Below are 22090 nucleotides of genomic sequence, written 5' to 3'. Positions count from 1 at the left end.
CTGCAGTCACACAGGTGGTGGGTGATTCATTCCGTGTAACTGCATTTCTGGTCCTGAGTTGTTGTGGGGTTTTTTTCAGTGACTTGCTCTTTATAATTAGAGCCCATGCGTGGTGTTCTTCCTTTTCTCTGTGCTGGGGAGCCCAGGCGCCCACTGCTCAGACGGCACCCTACTCCCAACGCTCTGCTCCAGACACGAGGATCCCATTATTCATTGCCTTCATCATAAATCTGGACTTAGTCACTAATACTTTTTACTTAGCCACCAGAAATGTAAGTATGAGGGGCTGTATGGCATAACTTTTTTTTCTGGGGGGTGGGGAGGGAGGTCAAGGAGGAGAGGGAAGAGAATCCTCTTAAAACGCAGCCATATGAAATGTGCACTCCAGTGAGAGTTAATGGCGTGTCGTGTGTCATTACCTGCCACCCCAAAGGGCCGCCTCAGTCCCTGTGTGCACTTCTTTGTATTAGTGTCCTTGAGATCCATCTTCCCAACTCGGACTATTTGACAAATCAGGTAAATTTTATCCCTGTTGAGGTCTTTGTTTCCAAGATCCTGTGGGGCAGGAAATGAACAATTACACATCAAGGGCCTAATGGGAAAAAGTAGAAAGGGAAACCAAGTAACAGTAAGTCCTTGAGGACGAGTTTAGCACGTAGTATTCATGTTATACTCATACAACTGGACCTGGTAAAGGCAGAAAACCAAGCTAGCACACCCATTTCACAGATGAGAAAGGTGAGTGCTGGGAAGGAAACTGGGTGACAGAACTCTGGTGCCCGGCCCACCTCAATCTGACAGGAAGAGAAGCCTAGAGGTATAATATCTGCTATACAGACAGGATCCCCTGTATGCTAGCTGGTGGCCCCCCAAAACAGCATTTGCTACAAATGTCTCCATCCATTTCATCATTGCTAAGCACCTCTCAAGAAAAAGGCAAAAGGAAGAGGGGGAACCCCTAAGTTCCCATTTCCTTGACACCTAATGTATGTATATCACTCAGGGTTGGGTTGTCTTGACACCAAACAACCCCAATATCTCAGAGCTTATGACACAACAGAAGTTTCCTTCTGGCTCCAGCAATAGGTCCACTGCAGATGGGTGGGTCTCTGCTCTGCTCACTTCTTCACTCTGGGCCCCTGGCTGATGGATGACCTCGTCACAAAGGTGCTCCCACCTCTCCGCAGAGGGAAGGAAACATGGCAAATCACGTACTGGCACTTAAAGCTTCCACCCAGGGCAGATGCACACCACTTCAGCTTTCATTTCATTGGCGAAAATGAGGTGTGAACACGCCACCTTCAAGGGGGACAGGGATGTACACTCACGCGGTGTCCAGAAGAAGGAGACCAAATCACCCATACCAATGTCTCATGCACATGCTAAATGTCACATGTCATCATCTTTACTGATCCTTGACAATTTTCAGAAGTAGATGCTATTATTGCACTCCCATTTTATAGATGGGGAAACTGAGACACAAAGAAGATAAGGAGCTTCCCCAAGGGCATGCCCTTAGTCCTTGGAGACACTGTCCAGTCACTCTGACTCCAAAGTCCATAAGCCTAACTTCCACAAAACATCTTCTCACCATCAGACTGGCATGCAAGAGGAAAACCCACCTGGACCACCTCAGCATATGACTAATGGGCTCAAAGCCAAAAGCTCCAGTGTTCCCAGGACCCCCTTCCAGCTGGAGTCAGCTGGAGAAGGAACATCAAGGCATGTTTTTGGCATCAGAGCAGAGAACCCTGGGCAAGGCCTCACTAGGGAATAGCTGCTTGTCCTCCAAGCTAAACCGCATACAGGCATATGCACTAGGTACAGCCTGCCAGCTCACATCGGAGCCAGGGCTCGGGCAAAGCAGCCATCCCAGCCTCTCACTGTGGGTGGTGTAGGAGGAAAATGAGGGAGGGTACAAAGTCTCTGAGAACAAGACATGGCCCCAATATGGCCCACCACTTTCTGCTTGGAGGCCATGATGGTTAAATGTAATGCATCCACTTGGCTAGGCTATGGTGCCTAGTTGCCAGGTAAAACACTAGTGTAGACATTGACTGTGACAGTATTTTGTACGTCTGTTTAGCTGCTACCGTCGGTTGACTTTAGGTAACAAAGATTACCTTCCATAATGTACTTGGGTCTCATCCAATCAGTTGAAGCCCTTAAGAACAAAAACTGAGGTTTCCCAGTGAAGTAGAAATACTGCCTCAAGACTATAGTATAGAAATCCTGCCTGAGTTTCCAGCTGGCTGGCCAGACTTACAGATTTCAAATTTGCCAGTCCCCATAATGGGGTGAGCCAAATCCTTAAAATACATCTATCTGCCCATATGTCCTATTGGTTCAGTTTCTCTGCAGAAAGCTGACCTCTACAGGGGCTGTCCTTGCACCAGCTGGAGGCATGGACATCTGCTTTCTCATTCCCCAAAGCCTCCAGGCTGGGCAGGGAGGGAGGGAAAGAGAGAAGGAGGAGGCTTTCAGCCTAAGGATGACCCTACACTCATTTGCATTCCCTGCCTTACCCCATAGGCGACCGAGGTTGAGATCCCAATTATCTCACATCCAGATGGTTGGACAGCCTCTTCCCTGGCCTGCCTGACTCCTTTCTCCAGTCCACCCTGAAATCCCCTACAAGCCCAGATTTAGAAGCCACATTTATTATTTCATTTCTCCCCTCAACACTGTTAACAGCTCCCTAGGTCCTACCCTATTAGTGCTAATCTTCCCTGGCTGACATGAAAAGTCCTAGACATAATATGTTTCCAGCCAGCCTATCCAACCGATTCCCCACTATTCTCTGCAGGTAAGTACTCTATTTTTGTCACAAAGATTTCTTTATTGCTCCACAAACACACAATGCTTGCTTTCAACCTTGGATCTTTCTTCCTAAGCCCCCCGTCCGCACCTCCGCCTCAAATGCTTACGGCTTATTCCTCTATAGAGCCAAAGCCTTTCCATCCTCAAAGGCTCAAGTCTTGCTTCATTTATAATGACCTTCATTCCTAATTACTTCTCTTCTTCCACTGTGATTTTTCAAAGCTTTGAATTGGTATCTTTCAGAGCTACAGAGGCCCTGGCTCCTGAATGGTTTCTTCCTAGATGTTAGGGATAAATTATCACCTCCCTTCCCCCATTTCTTATGTTGTAGTCCTAAGCCCACAAAACCCAGAACGTGACTGTATTTGGAAACAGATGATTAATTCACCCCAATAAATTTAATTTAAAAATCAGTATTTAAAAAAAAAAAAAGGTGATTAAGTTAATCTGAGGTTATTAGGGTAGGCCCTAATGCAATATGTTCTTCTAAGAAGAAGAGATTAGGACACAGGGAGTAGATGGCCATCTACAAGCCAAGGAGAGAGGCCTCTGAAGGAATCAATCCTGCAGACACCTTGATCTTGGACTTCCAGCCTCCAGAGGTGAGAAAATAAGTTTCTGTTATTTAAGCCATTCTGTCTGTCCTTTGTAATGGAAGCTCTGGCAACTAATGCACTAGATAAACCTATAAGATTCCTAGATAAGCCTCCATTCTACCCCTCTTCCCTTCACTCAAGGGAAGGCCCCAGATTTCTAAGGGCTACCTCATCAGAGACCCTTGGCACTAGAGAATCTTGATATGCTATGTAAGCACAGCAAAAGGCCTGAGCACAGGTTATTCTCTGAAGGGCATGTAAACAAATGGGCAACCCTCACTCAGAACTGCATTCCAATCTGTGGTGTCTCCCCATCATTTTACTTTGGCCTGAAAAACTCAGATGTGTTGGGGAAGCTGAAGCAGGGCAATGAAACTTAAAACCCATGTCACCTGATTTAATAATTATTGTTCAGTCTTGTTTCCCACGTGTTGGCAGTGACCCTAAAACTGGGCAAGGTCTTGGGGAACCTCATGGTCTATGCCCATATGTCCTGTTGGTTCAGTTTCTCCTTCTACAAGGCCAAGGGGAAGAGGGGGGCAAATGCTTGTAAAGCAGATAGAGGGGAAGTCGGTCCAACCCAGGTGCCAGCTCCTCAGGCTCTGCCCCCAAAGAGGAAACTAGGAAGCGCTAACATCCAGAGACAAGATAAATAAGGCCATCGAGACACACGCCTGCCAAGTTTTATCTCATCCCTAACTTAAACATCACACAGATGCCCACCTGAAAGTAACTTCCGATCAAACACCATCAAGTCACCCTGTTGGAATTATCTCCATGGCATAGATCATCTTCTGACATTTCTCTTGTTTGTTTGTTTGTTTGTTTACTTATTTTCTGAATTATCCCCATCACACCACAAGAGCAGGGGCCTATCAGCTTATTCAGTGCTGGGGCCCCAGCAGCGAGCACAGCCCTTACACACAGCAGATACCCACTGCATAGCCCTTGAATCAATGAGAAGCTAGAGCCCTGGCTGGTAGTTAGAGTGTCAGCCTGAGGCCCAAGGGTCTCGGGTTTGATTTCCGGTCAAGGGCACATACCTTGGTTGCAGGCTTGATCCTCAGCTCCAGTAGGGGTGCATGCAGGAGGCAACCAATTGATATGTCTCTCTCACATCGATGTTTCTCTCTCTCTCTCTCTCTCTCTCTCTCTCTCTCTCTCTCTCTCTCTCTCTCTCTCTTCTCTCTCTCTCTCTCTCTATCCTCCCCTCTTACTCCCTCCCCTCCACACTCTAAAAAAAATCAATGAAAAATATATCCTTGGGTAAGGATTTTAAAAAGAAGAAGAAGCTAGAGCACCATGACCTTGCTTGCCCTGAAATGAAGACTCCCATCATCTCAAGAGAGGGAGGTGTCAGCCTTTTGAACCAGTCAACCAACCTTCTTAATTTCATTTGCTGTGGGAGGAAGAGTTGATGGCACAGGCAGAATTCCACAAAGGCAGTATCCCATTCTCTTTAATACTGATCGACACAAATTTACCGATGCCCTTTTCTGAGTGTTTACATCATGAGTTGGTTCTCTGAGAAATGAACCACTGATTGATTCTCTGTCCCTCTCCCTCTCATGAAACATCTGTCTCCTGGTTTAATCAGGAAGCCCCACGGGACTCTCCTATTTATCAAGAAAATAAATAGGCTCCTCCTTTCAACTAATAATAGATAAACAGGACTGAGGCACATTTTTATAAGCCAAGGAAACTTTGTCTAAGCAATTAGGACCTATGATCTTATTCCTCTGGCCCATTTGTTTTTCTAGGAAACAACAAACAAAATAAATCAGCTGCACTCCTGTCTGATTGTGACATAGCGTAAGACATCACATTTAATGGGCTGGAACTGGAAAATTATTGTAGAGCAAGGTAGGTTAATCCAGCATGTTGGATATTCCTGGATCAAACCCAGCAGGGTGGCCAATGCCCAAATAAATCCCTCCCTGGCTTCTCCTCTGTAACTTCCCTTGCTAACACAGGCAACATAGTGGAAAATTTCATAAATGTTCTTTGCCTCAAAGGAGCTTTCAGACAACACCGATATCCTTAGGTGTTTTAAGATTACACCCTTAACACAACCTCATGGAACAGGACAAAGGAGGGGACTCTGCTGGAAATAGCCCCTATCTCCTTCTTCCCACTGGTTCTCCTTTCCAAAGCCAAACAGCCTGTTCACTCTCAAAAACAGATCGTCCAAATGACAACTGATTTCAGCATTTCTACATATGTCTTGCCCAGTGAGCACTGGTTTTTAAAAGGATGACCTGTAACATCTTCAGTCATGCATGACTTCATTATGTTCAGAATATCCAGATTACCAAGCCAGTTAGTGATCTAGGAAGGTCTTTATCTTTTTCTTGATACATTTGAGAAAGGTTTTTAGTTCTGAACCAAAGAAAGGAACTCGGGTTAACCATGAATGAACCACAAAACCAGCACAGCTGCTGTACCCAGTTCACCCAGATGGTAGCTGGGAGAGGCGGGTGCTTGCTTACCTAGCACTCTGCATGTGTTCTCTGTACAGCTGAGTGAGAAAGAGACGGGAGGGAGTATGAGAGAGGGAGAAGGGGAGGATCCACCTTCCCCACAGCTTCCACGGGGCATACAGTGCCCTTCCCCGGCTTCGAAGCTCTGCAGAAAGCATGGAACACGGCTCTGCACTGAGGCCGAACTCCCTCTGGGCCAACTGCCCAGCCTCATCCCCAAGATCGTGTCCCTGGGCGTGTGGAACGTGGTAACGAGAAACAGTGCACACCCACCGTGAAGACCACCTTCAGGTTGTTGAGCATCTCCACCTCCTTCGGGAAGCCCTTGCTGCCCCATCGCACCAGGTAGTTCTCACTGTGGGAAGAGAAGTGGCAACCCATTACTGCCAGGGCCTCAACGTGTATTCCGTCAAAATATTCACCAAGCCACTGCTTTGCGCCCCACACCATGCTGGCTGCTGGGGACACAGCAGTGTTGGAGACAGGCGTGGTCCCTCCCTGCAGAAGATGACGGTCCCATCAGGGAGACAGACATTGGACTTGCGGGGGCAGAGAAGTACTGACGTGTGTATTCACGACCTCTTTCCCTCCCACATCTGCTAAGCAAATTCTGGCCCAGCTGCCTAATATTTTTTGAAGAACAGCAGCATTTTCTGTGGGGTTACCGAGGGGCAGAAATGAGAGGGAAATACTTTTAGTGCAATTTGTTGGACATTACGAATGTATTCAGCTGTTTTCACTACTGTGCTTTGTCACAATAGCACAATTGAGCTGCTTTGCACTAAATAAAATGTCCTTTTTTACTGCACCCATGTCCCCCCCCCCAAAAAAAAAAAAAGAATGTATTCACCCTTTCCATTCCACTCCCCTTTTAAGACTGAGTAAAGATTTTAATTATTTTAAATTATCCCTTTGATGTAGGACTGTTTCCTTGAATGGAACATCACACTGTGACGGACCACTGAGGGCCTTAGCCATTATCTGAGATACGCTTAAGTAACTATTTAAATGGGGTCCTAACAGCTATTTACATGCAATTGTGCTCTAAGAGAACTGTTCAGGATGCGGTGAGAATGTGAATCAGGAGAGCCTGGCCTAGTTTGAGAGGTCAAGGAAGTCTTTGTTGAGACATGCAAACAAAGTTGGTCAAGAAAAGAGTGGGAAAGGGAAATTTTTCCGGCAAAGCAAACATGAGTATAAGCAACCTGAAGCAGGATGAAACATAGACATCTAGAAACAGATCCCAGGGAAAGAGAGAAATCCGAGAGAGAGGCCAGACCATGTAGGCCTTGAAGGCCATTCAAGAATTTTGGCTTGATCCCATGGCTAACTAAAACTCATTTAAGGGTTATATGAGAGGCAGTCACATGGTTCTGACATACAATCATTAATCCTTTCACATCTTCAAGCCACATACCACCCTGTGCAGTTTATCCTGGTCCGTCCAGCTGTGCTGAAAAGAGAGAGCCTAGCACCTCTTTAACTGAGGAGAAGCCAAGTACAGTTTGCCCAGTTGAGTCAGTAGGTTTTCCGTGCCATCCAGGAGTATACAGTAGGTGCTAAATAAGTGCTTATTATCTTGAATTAGAAAAAAGCGAAATAAAGCTCAGAAATCAAGTCACCCCAAGAAGACATAATGAGAATTCAGCAAAGTTAAGGGCAGTTGCTTTCTTTTTAGAGATTTGTGCTATCTGACTTCTGGCTTTTCTCTCTCCACTCACCCCTAGAAGATTAATGGCAGTAATCCAAGCAAAGTTCAAGGGGGAAATGGAACTGCTAACAAATGAACACAGCTTCAGATTAACCAGTGGTTAAAACTCAATCAAGTTAAATGCACCTTACTTTTTTTCAGTAAGATTTTAAAATTTTAGTGAAATTTGCAGCAAACTCACCAGGAAACCTTTTGCCAATTCATTTCCCTCTCCCCAATTTTTAAGTAATTTCCCATTGGTTATTTCTGACCTGTCATGGTGAAATACGTGGGTATCACCCAGAACCTTTCATTACAGGTAGCAAGCCCCATCGAGAACCACCCTGCTAGGTCGAAACAGCAGGGCCTCGCAATTTTCTTCCAGGGGAAATAGAATCATAAATAAGAAAAGCAATTTAGAGGGCTGAGCAGGCCCCATCCATCCTTGCCCAGGAAGACCTGCTGGTAAATCGGGAAGGCCCACCTGACACTAAGACAGGTGAGGCCTCCTCCACGTGGCACCCGCCTCAGAGGAAGGGTGAAGACCATTCCAACTCCCCCTGAAGCTCTTTTCAGAAATTAGCCTTGTACTGGCCCAATGCCTGAGCTGCTTTTTTTTTTTTTCTACGAAATTTTACCTAAATCTCCCAAACCAGATTTCTTCAGACAACCACTGGAATCTGACCATGACTCATCCCAACACTGGAAGGTCAGTCTCAGCCAAATTCTCCCCAATCCACATGTGGGCCACACTGAGGGTGCCTTAACTAGCCTGCGGCTCATTGTCTGTCAACCCTGATTAGGGCAGGCAAGAGCGGAGACTGGTTTCTTAGGGAAACAGCGGAGGCAGTCTGACACAGGTAAGGCATCCAAGTTCCCCCTCATTTCTCTGTGTCATGCCTCTTCTCTTCTTTCTTTGCTTTCTACTTCTTTTGCTTCTGCCCATTCTGTCCTGCTCCTCCCCATCCTTCACTCCCCTGAAGGCTTCCCTGTGTCTCTGCATTCTCAGAGGCATCTCTCAGGCACGCCCCAGCAAGCACATCATCGGTGTGACACATCAGGGAACAGGGCTGCCATCTCGCTGATCCATTGCCTCTCTCCCCAGAACAGGTTCAGGCCATCCATCACTTGGGCCAGCAGGCCAGGCACCCTTGCCAATTCAGTCATGACAAGTCCTCATGTTTTCTAAGAGGCAGGGAGGGTCCTGTTAGTGCTTTCAGGATCTTTGTCCTGGGTGCCTTGGGAGCAACGGACAGGAGCAGCAAGGAGACTGACACACAGACCATTTCAAGGCAGGTTCTCAGGGAGCAGGAAAACGTGTTTGCAGTGTCCACTGAGGCCTTGCCAGCTGAACCAGGCTGGATCTCTAGTATTAGGGATTTGGTTTGCTATAAAGAATAACTTTCCACCATAAATGAAACCCTGGTGAAAACCATCCAGATATCTGTTGTTACTCCTAGGGAAAAGTGCCTTGGTGACAGACTAAATTGGGGACCCCCTTGCCTTTGGAGCCAGATGGACCCGGGTACAAATCTTAGCTCTGCCATTTATAAAAACATGTGACTTTGGGAAAGTCACTTGGCTTCCTTGAGCCTCATGTTCTCACCCAACTGGCACAGAGTAATGAAATTGAATGAGGTCATGTTCAGGCCTCAGTTCAGCCTTTTGAGATGGATGGTCCCCTCCATGTTTCACAAGTGTCTCCAAGAGAGCCATCATTTTCTAAAGCCCCACATTCACCAGCACTGCACTCATTTCATTGTCATGGCATCGAAGCTAGAAAGACATCACTTTCTCCATAAAAGCAGAAGATCGTGCTCCAGCTCTATTCTAATGCATAAACCAGGACCTCAAATGTAGGACCATAGGTTGGCCCTAACCCTATTGGGGGCAATAGTCAGTGGTCACCTGGGAGGAAGTATGGTCTGAGCTAAAAGCAGAGGCCTGGGGGACAGCAGTGAGGGCCAAAGTCTTTCCCTGGAGATCCCCAAATGTGTTTGTCCCTCCTTGAGCTGAGGCACCTAGAAGTCCCCTCATTTCCTTCATTCTCAAGAACAGTTAACTAAAGTAGTAATCATCAGCCGAAACCGGTTTGGCTCAGTGGATAGAGCGTCGGCCTGCGGACTGAAGGGTCCCGGGTTCGATTCCGGTCAAGGGCATGTACATTGGTTGCGGGCACATCCCCGGTAAGGGGTGTGCAGGAGGCAGCTGGTCGATGTTTCTCTCTCATCGATGTTTCTAGCTCTCTATCCCTCTCCCTTCCTCTCTGTAAAAAATCAATAAAATATATTTAAAATAAAGTAGTAATAATCATAGCCCCTCCCTCTTGGAGCACGGGTAGCATTTGCCAGCCCTAGGCTTCATGTGATAATTTCTCACTAAAAGCTTGAAAGAAATGACCCTGTGAGGTTGGCATCCACATTGTGCATATGGAAAACCCAGAGTGAAGAAAAATTAATAACCTACCCAAGGTTGAGAAACAATAAATGGGGATGTCAGGATGTGAACCCAGAGCTCAGACTCTTTCTTAGGCCACTGCTGCTAAGGAGGATACAGAGTTTGCACCATTCATTCTCAATTCCCATTTTAAAGTAGTTCTTTTGATCCAATGCTACCTCTCAGAATCTTGTTATTTCTGGTTGTCTTCCAGAAATCAAAACTATTTATAAAACCATAACCCAACTCTGGAAAAAAATTGGTGGGAAGAAATATGTCCACCTGACTTCCATGCCCTGAAAAAAAAAAAAGTTATTTCACATCCTCAGTTAGGCTCAGTTTCGCTTGTGGGTGGGAATTTCTGCACAACTTCAGCCTTCCACAGGCAGAGAAGTCAGGCAACACTGACCACACCTACCTTATGACGGCTTGCTTGTTGGGGTCGTAGAGAGACATGAAGAGCTCAGCGTCTTCCCCAATTCTGCACACAAAGTTTCTCACAAAGACATAGAGGCTGTGGGTAGGGGATGAGGAGATCCGGGAATACATTCCATAATCTGGCTGGTCTTTTGACTGAGAGGTGAGAGGAAGATAGGGAAAATTAGCCCAGCACCACTCCGGACAACAGAAAGATGGCCCAGGATATTGAGAATCACGTAGGTTTGGGGCCCGAAGATTTCAGCATTATTTTCAGCTCTACGACCCAAAGTTTCTGTAACCTGAGCCAAGGTCACTTGCCTACACTCTCACACTGCCTTGATTTTAACCTCTCTTGGCCTTGATTTTCCCATCTTGGTTTCCCACCACTGACCCAGCCTTCCTCATGAAGTAATTTCATAAAAAGCACAAACTTTATGTAAAAGAAAAAAAAATTGCTTAAAGAAACTTCATCAAAACTAAAAACATTTGCTTTTGAAATGACACATTTAAGAAAATTAAAAGGCCAGGCATAGACTGGGTGAAAACATATTTACAAAATGTATATCTGATAAAGGTTTGAAAAGCAAATTAGAAATTGCCTGGGGCTTGTGGATAGAGAAGGGGATGGACTATAAAGGAACTCAAAGAAACATTTAGGATAATGCAACCATTCTATATCTTGATTGTGGTGGTGTTTACCCAACACTATATATTAATAAGATTCATTAGACTAATTTTAAATAAGTTAATTTTTATTGTGTGAAAATTATATCTCAATAAATCTAAAAAGTAGGTTGCTTTCAAATACTGTGGTTAAAATTATTTTTAGTTATGAGTCAGATGTTAACCTTGAAAAGACTGCTTCCTTGAAATCTTTTGTTGGCTTCCTACCACACTTGAAGTAACATCTTAGCCCTATTGCATGACTCCTCGGGTCCTATAAGACCTGGCTCCTGCTACCTGCTTCTCCAAGGCATTGCCTACACTCTCACACTGCTCATCATACTCCATCCATACTGGTCTTCCTACTCCTCAAACATTCAGAACTCAGTCCTACCTCAGGGCCTTTGCACTTGCTGTTCTCTCTGCATAGAACACTTTGTCCCTAGCTCTTCCCAGGCCTGATGCCTTCGCATTATTCAAGTGTCATCTCAGATGTCACTGCTGAGAGAGCCTTTCTTCATGGTACCTTTTGAAATAGCCCCTGGTTCACTGATTCACATAACCCTAGTTTATTGCCTTTTAGAAACTTACTACCACCTGTAATTAATTACTCCATTTATTTATTTATTTATTTATTATTTATTTATTTATTTTTACTGCCTTTCTTCTTTTCTCTTCTCTGGGCTATAAAGTTCTATGAGAATAGGAAATTTGCTGGCATTAAAATACCTATGGGATGGATACAGAATGAATTACAGACCTGAGTACAAAACCACAATAAAATGTGTGTGGTTACTGATCATCTCTGTCCATAGGAAAAATAGTCTGGTTAATTAGCCTATTATTTTAAGTTTATGATGTACTGAATATCTGCCCATCTTGGTCAAAGCCCGTGTCACAAAGCTCACCATTTCTTCCTTGATACGCTCTGTGATTTTCTCAGTTGCTTCCTCATGTGCATGGAACAAGCTGATGACACTGGTGTTATCGGGGTCCAAGATATTTCCATCTTCATCTCTGACAATCAGATCAAGCTCAAGGATTCTGAAAAGCAAAATGGGAGGGGAGGATAAATGACAAGAGGCTGAAGCCTTTGGGACATTGGTGAGGAGTTTCTACCAGAAAGTTCACCTGATTTCTGGGATCATAGACTCCCACAAAACAGCTCTTCACCCACAGCCTTGTGCACAGCTGGGAGTCACACTGGTGCGGCATAGCCTCCTTAGGAGGGACTGTGGCATGTGTATTAATGTATATTTACTGAGATACTGAACTTAGAGAAACACCTTACACTGAAATGAGGATGTGTGTTGCAGCATTATTTGCATTAACAAAGTGTTGAAAAAAAAGTGTCTATAAAAAGGGAATGGCCATGGGTTGCAAGGATGGTACAATATTTGCAAATCAATAAATGTGATATGTCACATAAACAAATTGAGAGATAAAAACCACATAATCATATCAATTGATGCAGAGAAAGCATTTGACAAAATCCAACACCCTTTCCTGATAAAAACTCTCAGCAGCGTAGGAATAGAGGGATCATACCTCAACATAATAAAAGCCATATATGACAAACCTACAGCCAACATCATACTCAATGGACAAAAACTAAAACCGTTTCCCTTAAGAACAGGAATAAGACAGGGATACTCACTCTCACCACATCTGCTTGACATAATACTGGAAGTGCTAACCATAGCAATCACACAAGAAAAAGAAATAAAAGGCATCCAAATTGAAAAAGAAGTAAAACTGTCATTATTTGCAGATGACATGATATTGTACATAGAAAACGCTAAGGACTCCATCAAAAAACTACTAGATTTAATAAATGAATTTGGCAATGTAGCAGGATACAAAATTAACACCCAGAAATCTATGGCTTTTTTATACACCAACAATGAACTCACAGAAAGAGAAACAAACAAACAAAACAAAACACAAACAAACAAACAAATAAAACAATTCCATTTACCATTGCAACAAAAAAAAATTAAGATACCTAGGAATAAACTAAACTAAGGAGGTAAAAGACTTGTACTCAGAAAACTACAGGATGTTGAAAAAAGAGATGGAGAAAGACATAAACAATGGAAGAATATACCATGTTCATGGATTGGTAGAATCAACATTATTAAAATGTCCATACTACCCAAAGCAATCTATAGACTTAACCTTTTGCACTCGGATGTCGAGTGTGACTCGACACGGTTAGCATTAGAATAAAGGAATCGAGAAAAAAGCAAGCGAGTGCAAAGGGTTAATGTAATCCCCATTAAAAATACCAACAGCATATTTCACAGACCTAAAACAAACTTTCAAAAAATTCATATGGGGCAAAAAAAGACCCTGAATAGCCGCAGCAATCCTGAGAAAGAAGAACAAAGTTGGAAGGATCACAGTTACCAGACATCAAGCTATATTGCAAAGCCACTGTTCTCAAAACTACCTGGTACTGGCATAAGAACAGACATATAGGCCAATGGAACAGAACAGAGAACGACCCAGGTCATTATGTTCAATTAATATTTGACAAAGGAGGCAAGAAGCATACAATGGAGTCAAGATAGTCTCTTCAATAAATGGTGTTGGGAAAATTGGACAGATACATGCAAAAATATGAAACTAGATCATCAACCTATACCACACACAAAAATAAACTCAAAATGGATAAAAGACTTAGACATAATATGGGAAACCATAAAAATCTTAGAAGAATCCATAGGCAGAAAAATAGCAGACATATGTTGTAGCAATATCTTTACTGATATCAGCACTGACACGTGTAGCCATTTCTGATGACACACGGCCGCATGCTGAGGATGAAACTTTTGCTGTTCCTGAGGATGAAACATTTGTGGAAAACAAATCAACAAACGACAATAGATGAAACTTTTGCTGTTCCTGAAGATGAAACATTTGCGACTAGTTTTTTCCTCAAAGTGACACACTACCCAAGTTATGCTCAGTTTTTTGGCGAAGTTTGACACACCAAGCTCAAAAGGTTGCCCATCACTGCCCTAGGGCAAGGGAAACTAAGGAGAAAATAAACAAATGGGACTACATCAAAATAAAAAGCTCTGTACAGCAAAAGAAACCATTAACAAAACGACAAGAAAGCCCACTGCATGGGAGAGCATATCTGCCAATGTCATATCCAATATGGGCCTAATCTCCAAAATTTACAGAGAACTCATACATCTTATCAAAAATAAGATAAACAATCTAATAAAAAAATGGGCAAAGGACTTAAATAGACATTTTTCAAAAGTGGATATACTGAAGGCCAAGAGACATATGAAAATATGCTCAAAGTCACTATTCATCCAAGAGATGCAAATCAAAACAACAATGAGATACCATCTCACACCTGTCAGAATGGCTATCATCAACAAATCAACAAACGACAAGTGCTGGCGAGGATGCAGAGAAAAAGGAACCCTTGTGCACTGCTGGTGGGAATGCAGACTGGTGCAGCCACTGTGGAAAACAGAATGGACTTTCCTCAAAAAATTAAAAATGAACTCCCATTTGACCCAGTAATCCCACGTCTAGGACTATATCCCAAGAAATCAGAAACACCAATTAGAAGAACATATGCACTCCTATGTTCAGAGCAGCACAATTTACAATAGCTAAGATTTGAAAACAGCCTAAATGTCCATCAGCAGATGAGTGGATTAAAAAACTATGGTAGAGATCAAAGCCATTATGCTCAATTAATATTTGACAAAGGAGGCAGAAGCATACAATGGAGTCAAGACAGTCTCTTCAATAAATGGTGTTAGGGAAATTAGACAGATACTTGCAAAAAATTATACTAGAACACCAAATTACACCATATACAAAAATGAATTCAAAATAGATAAAGGACTTAAACGTAAGACAGGAAACTATAAAAATCTTAGAAGAATCCATAAGCAGAAAAATAGCAGATATATGACGTAGCAATATCTTTACCGATACAGCTCCTAGGGCAATGGAAATTAAGGATAAAATAAACAAATGGGACTACATCAAAATAAAAAGCTTCTGCACAGCAAAAGAAACCATCAACAAAACAACAAGAAAGCCCACTGTATGGGAGAACATATTTGCCAATGTTATCTCCGATAAGGGTTTAATCTCCAACATTTACAGGGAACTCATACAACTTAACAAAAGAAGATAAACAATCCAATCAAAAAATGGGCAAAGGACCTAAATAGACACTTTTCGAAAGAGGACATACAGAAGGCCAAGAGACATATGAAAACATGCTCAAAGTCACTAATCATCCAAGAGATGCAAATCAAAACAACAATGAGATACCATCTCACACCTGTCAGGATGGCTATCATCAACAAATCAACAAACGGATGCAGAGAAAAAGGAACCCTACTTCACTGCTGATGGGAATGTAGACTGGTGCAGCCATTGTGGAGAACAGTATGGTGTTTCCTCAAAAACTTAAAAATGGAACTTCCATTTGACCCAGTAATCTCACTTCTAGGAATGTATCCCAAGAAAACAGAAACATCAATTAGAAAGGATATATGCACCCCTATGTTCCTGGCAGCATAGTTTATAATAGCTAAGATTTGGAAACAGCCTAAGTGCCCATCAGCAGACGAGTGGATTAGAAAACTGTGATACATCTACACAATGGAATACTATGCTGCTGTAAAAAAAGAAGGAATTCTTACCATGTGCAACAGCATGGATGGAACTAGAGAGCATTCTGCTAAGCAAAATAAGCCAGCCAGAGAAAGATAAATATCACATGATCTCACTCATATGTGGAATATAATGAACAACATAAACTGATGAACAAAAATAGAACCAGAGACATAGAAGCATCGAACAGACTGTACAACCTATGAGGGAAGGCGGGGGGTGAGGGGGTAAGAGATCAACCAAAGGACTTGTATGCATGCATATGAGCAAAACCAATGAACACAGACAGTAGGGAAGCTGTGAGGGCTTGTGCTTGGGGGAGGGAGGGTTGTGGGAGAGGTCAATGGGTGAAAAATGGAGACTCATGTAATACTTTAAACAATAAAGAATTTTTTAAAAAAAAACTATGGTACATCTACACAATGGAATACTACGCTGCTATTAAAAAAGAAAGAAGTCTTTATCATTCGCAACAGCATAGATGGGCCTGGAGAGCAGTATGCTAAGGTTTGCAGAGGCCTGATCTGAAGCTGCTTTTGCACTTGATGATGAGATGGAGGACCTCAGTGGTCCCTGGGGGAGATGGGCTGATGGAGATTCTGAGAAGGCCAATAGTGGTCCTGCTTAGGCACCACTACCGGGTCCCAGATTGGGGAAGGGCAGCAAAGACAAATAAGCCAGCCAGAGAAAGATAAATATCACATGATCTCACTCTTTTGTGGAATATAATGAGCAACATAAACTGATGAACAAAAATAGATCCAGAGACAGAGAAGCATCAAACAGACTGCCAAACTTCAGTGGGAAGGCAGGGAAGGGGGGTGGTAAGAGATCAACCAAAGGGCTTGTGTGCATGCATATAAGCATAACCAATGGACACAGACACTAGGGGGATGAGGGCTTGTGCTGGGGGTAGGGGTGGCGAGGGAGAGGTCAATGGGGGAAAAGGAGACATATGTAATACTATATGTAATACTTTAAACGATAAAGAATTCTTTTCTAAAAAAAGGGAATGGCTAAATAATCTGTGATCTGTGATGGAATTTCATGAAGCAGGGTTTAAAATTTATAATATTGTTTTAATATGTTTAATGAGGTATCTCAATGAAAAAAAAAGTATAGACAGATGCATACAGTGTATTTTATATTAAAAAAAACAAAACAAAAACGAGCCAGATATGTTATCTGGGTGCATGTACATGAGTGACAATGAACAGAGAGAGAAGATTGGACAAAATGCACCAAATTACCAAGACCATCAACAAGAATACCTATGAGGAGAGATAGGGCCCTAGGACTAGGAGACATGGGGGGTCAAAGGAAACATGTGCCTTATCTCAATTTGTTTAACATTTTAATATGATATATGATGTGATGTGATGTGATGTGATGTGATATAATGCAATCCTACATAAAAGGCTAATATGCAAATTGACCATAACTGCTGGACGACTGGTCACTATGACGTACACTGACCACCAGGGGGCAGATGCTCAACACAGGAGCTGCCCTCTGGTGATCAGTGCACTCCCACAGGGGGAGCACCGCTCAGCCAGAAGCCATGCTCATGGCTGGTGAGTGCAGCGGCGGTGGTGGGAGCCTCTCCTGCCTCCGCAGCAGTGCTAAAGATGTTTGACTGCCGGCTTAGGCCTGCTCCCCATGAGAAGCAGGCCTAAGCCATCAGTTGGACATCCCCCAAGGGCTCCCAGACTGTGAGAGGGTACAGGCCGGGCTGAGGGACCGCCCCCCTCCCCACGCCCGCCCCCCCCCCCCCCCGTGCATGAATTTCATGCACCGGTCCTCTACTATATATATATAATATAAATGCATATAAATGCAGAGAGGGTATTCCCATGTTATTTATTTAATAACTATTTGAACATAGTTGTTGGGGGCAAATCTCTCTTTAGCTCTCTGATGTCCAGGTCACACACTTTCTCCTTTGTTATTGATTTGTTTCAACTTCATCTGCCATTCTGTTTGGCATCAATGACTACTAATAACAGCAAAGACTCACACAGCACTTGCAATGAGCTCACATCTATTAAATGTTGTATGTGTATTAATGCATTAAACCTTTATAACAACCCTTGAGGGAGATACTATTAATACCCCCACTTTACTGGTGAAGAAAGACCAAGGATATGGAGGCTAATTAATGTGCTCAAGATCACCCAGCTAGTAAAAAGTAATACTACATCCTGGTCTGCACTCTTGCCCTCTATGATATGCATTGTAGATAGGCGCTTAGGAGCAGTATTGGATTGAGGGACCCGGGGTAGGTTTGCAGAGGCCTGATCTGAAGCTGCTTTTGCACTTGATGATGAGATGGAGGACCTCAGTGGTCCCTGGGGGAGATGGGCTGATGGAGATTCTGAGAAGGCCAATAGTGGTCCTGCTTAGGCACCACTACCGGGTCCCAGATTGGGGAAGGAGAGCAAAGACAAAGGAAGGAGGCGAAGCTTTCATCTCTTATTTGAGAATCGGATTGAGAGGCACGTCTCTCATCTCGTCCAAATGCAAACAGAAGGGAGCCAAGGTTCACCGTTTGTCCACATTCATTAGGAAATTAACTTCCCACTAGATATGACTCATAATGTTGGTCGGCCATGGTGCAGAATGGACCGTGCTCAGGGGGGGACAAATGCATTCAACTAATGCCGAGCAGAGGCTCACGTGGCCTCGGAAAAGATGGAGCATCGCCCATACATAATTTAATGCCAAGATCTCTCTCTAGCTCTTTCTCTTCAAAATTTATCAAAGTGGATTCAGTTCTAAAATGTATGAATAAAACATTCTCCCAGGTGCAGCCACCCTGGGCGTTGGAGGGGTCATTTGAGGATTCCTCCCTCACTCTTTGGACACAGAGAGCCAGTCCATTGCCAGTCTCACTTAGAACTGAGAGCTTTAGTAGTCGATGGGCGGACTGCCGGGATTCCCCAGACTCAGCATCAGGAGGGCTGCCCCCAACAGGACAGCAGACCATTCGTTTTGGAGAACTGGCCATTTTGACATTTTCTGCTTAGGAGTTGGCCCCACTGCTCTCTTCTGTTCAAGAAAATTATCAAATGAACCCAGGATGAAGGTGGGGGAAGAAGCCCCCACTGTGTGCATTTTTCTAAAAATAATTTTATTTTAAGATAAAGAAAACAGAAATGGCTCCTTCCGTGGTTTCCCATTGCCCCCTGGACAAATCCAAACTTCTCCACTTGGCGCTCAGGCCCTCAAGGTTCTGGTCCATCTGCCTTCCTCTCCCTGTTCACGTTCGTCTCACAACTCCTCTCGCATTCTCTCTCTCTCTCTCTCTCTCTGCTCTGCAATTCTTCACTGAATAATTCCTACTAGTCTTATTAGATTCAGAGGTATCACACCCTGCCCTGCCTCCCACCCCTGCCCTGCCTCCTTCCTCTCACCTTCTCGCTCATGCTTCCTCCTCTCAAGCAATGCATGACTTCCTACTCAGATGTCTGTTTACCTCTCTCTCTCTCTCTCTCTCTCTCTCTCTCTCTCTCTCTCTCTCTCTCTTTCTCCAATCCACATGTTCCTTGGGAGGCAGTAGAATGCAATGGTTATGCATTGAACCCTGGAATCAAGCCCCCTGGTTCAAATGCCAGTGCACTTTGGACAAAATGACCTAATTACTCTGTGAGCCTCAGTTTCCCCATCTGAGAAATGGGAACCTGTCCTGACACTTAAATGGGTTAATACATGAAAGGTGCTTAAATCAGTACCTGGCAGATAGCAAGCACTCAGTAGGTCATTATTAGTCCCACTTGCTGGCTTTTTGTTGTTGTGAAATATGTACTAGTATAGAGGATGCATTTTATAAATGTCCTTGGGACCACTTTGGTGCTCAACAAAATTGTCTCAGTGCAGGGATGGAGTGAATTGGGGATGAAATGGGCTGATTCTGATCACTCCATGGACACTCAGCACCCGGTCATGCTTCCCTGACCTCACAGCCACAGTCTGCCCAGAGGTCCAGCCTTCTGACTCTCAGGAGGCCACTCGCCACACCCCAGATCAGAGCTCTGAGCCTGTGTTAATGCAAGGTGCACAGTTCTCTCTCACTTCCAGCTGAAGTCATCGGGGAAGGGAGGCGAGAAGCAAGGGGCCCCTCAGCTCAGGGCCTCAGTCTCTGAGGGTGTCTCTCACTTCCCCAAGGGGAACTGCTTGAAACTAAAAGCACAGGGCTGGGTGGGCCATGCAACAGAGGGAAGGCTGATGGAGGGAGGGCCTGTTCTCTCCTCTTTCTTCCATCACCATCACTCATGCACTCCTTCAGCGACAACTCACTGAGCACCTACTGTGTGCAGACCCTGTCTGTCCCTGGCACACAGCCATGAGTTAGACAGTTGCTGTCTTGGAGGAGCTTCCAGCACAGCAGGAGAGACAGGCCAGAAGGGAGGCAACTACTGTTCAGGAGGCCCAGGGTCTGCAAGAGCCCCTAACCCAGGAAAGGCTTCCAATGAGCTGGACCGTTTCTTCCATCTTGGTCCTTTTTCTCAGGAGCCTCTGGGAGGACACAACAACTGAAGGTCACAGAGACCATGGCTGTAAGGCAGCAAAACTCCCTCAATTCCCACACTCCCAACTGTGGCCGTGCTCAGATGCCACTGCACCAATGGTGGCAGCAGCTGCGCGGCAAACTCGTCTTCCTGTCACTCTGGGGCCCTGTGCATTATAAGCAGATTTGGACACGCTTGGCAGCTGCCAGCTGAGGAACCAGCAGAAGGACTGGGCTCCTGGGATGGGAAGCAGCTGTAAGTTGGACCCATTGGCTTTCCTCTTTGGATCTCCTTCCAAGTGCCAAGATCTCTCTAGCTCTTTCTATATGACAAAGGCAAGAAAGCCTGGCTGCTAGGAAATGATCTTATTCTCCTTGAATAGGCCCTTTCTACTTCCTCCTCAGGGAAGTTCCAGACTTTTGACCCACTTTGCAGTCTGGGTATTTAAAGAAGTGGGCACTCCTACCCACTTCTTTTAAGTTTTAAAATCCAGCTTGGAGTCACCTCCTCCAGAAGCCTTCCTTGACTTCCTTCTCTAATCAACTTAAGAACATCTTTTTCCTAAGCCATCAAACTGACAACAAAACATATCAATAGTTTCCCTGGAGTTCAGTCCTAATTGGGCTGTGGTCCTTTAGTGGACAGAAACTTTCATTTCTAAAGCCTCCACACTTAGCAGGAAATCGGTCCAATCATAAGTGCTCAACACTCACTTGTTGTTGGGATGAATAAACAAATGAGTAAGGCATTTGGAGGGGAGGGAGGCCTTTATAGCTCTCAAATGCTCTGCAAGTCACATAGTGGTGAGGCCCATGGACTCTGGAGCCAGGCAGCCTGGAACTACATGCTGGTTCTTCCACTTACTAGCTGTGTGATCACAAATAAGTGATTTAACCTCTTTAAGAGCCTTAGTTTCTTCATCTGAAAAAAAGTGAGGACACTACACATGCATACCCCATAGAGTTGTTATAAGAATTAAATGAGTCAGTGCATGCAGAGCGCTTAGCATGCCTGGTGCATAATAAGCCCAGATTAAATGTTAGTTAAAATATTATTACCGCTATTATTATTATTACCAGTAGGTTTCCCTGCCTCAAAAAATTGTTTCATGTTCTCCTTAACTTCACAACATTCAAACTCCAATCAATCTCTGCTATTGCCTTTGGAGGAAATGCTTTTGTAACTGTACATGAGTTAGCTGACAGTATGGGGCTTGGATAATTTAGGATGGGGAAGGACGTTAAATCTCACACTGGGATTTAAGGACCAGTTTTGTAAATGCCGGAATAAAATGACAACTAAGCCAAAAGTGAGCCAGCATGACTGCGCTCCCCAGCCCCTCGGAAGTAGGTTAAATGAGTGTCCTAAATCTCTCAGCCGGGTAATAACTACTGCATAAGCAAGCCTGCTCTCCGCTTGCCTGTCCTGGGTCCCAGGGGGGTGATAACAAAGGCGCACAAGCACAGCCTTGGTAACAGCCTTTTCCCAAATAGAAAGTGGCAAACTCGTCTCTAAAAATGAAACCGAGCTTCTGGGGAGGGAAGAAGGAAAGGAGGGGGTGGGTAGGGGGAGAAAGCATCTTTTCAGAGGGAAAAGCGTTTACTTGTTGCCGTAGTCAATTTTGGATGTGACTTTCTGCTTCAGTTCCTTCAGCTCGTCCTTGGGCAGCGTTCCTGAGAGGAGCTGGGACCGCCACTCCATCAGGTCGTACATCATGGCCTGCACCTGGAGGAAGCGCTCCTTTTTGCTGGCCTAGGAGACAGGAAACAGTCCCCAGTCACCTGTGCAGGAGGTACCCTTCCCCAGCTACAAAAGGAT

General features: G+C 44.3%; 1 protein-coding gene across 1 annotated transcript in view; it reads right to left on the bottom strand.

The window, feature by feature from the left end:
- Positions 1–22090, bottom strand: part of DOCK2 (dedicator of cytokinesis 2) — a 373603-nt gene that overhangs the window by 321884 nt on the left and 29629 nt on the right. The window contains exons 6-10 of the mRNA XM_008147631.3: positions 21876–22024; positions 12014–12149; positions 10441–10595; positions 6170–6251; positions 420–555 (exon numbers count right to left, since the gene is read on the bottom strand). Of these exons, the coding sequence (XP_008145853.1) occupies positions 420–555; positions 6170–6251; positions 10441–10595; positions 12014–12149; positions 21876–22024 (658 nt within the window). The remainder of the gene's footprint in view (positions 1–419; positions 556–6169; positions 6252–10440; positions 10596–12013; positions 12150–21875; positions 22025–22090) is intronic.

Source organism: Eptesicus fuscus, chromosome 6, assembly GCF_027574615.1.
Source record: "Eptesicus fuscus isolate TK198812 chromosome 6, DD_ASM_mEF_20220401, whole genome shotgun sequence".
In the NCBI taxonomy this organism is placed as follows: Eukaryota; Metazoa; Chordata; class Mammalia; order Chiroptera; family Vespertilionidae; genus Eptesicus; species Eptesicus fuscus.
This window is presented reverse-complemented; position numbering and strand designations above follow the sequence as displayed.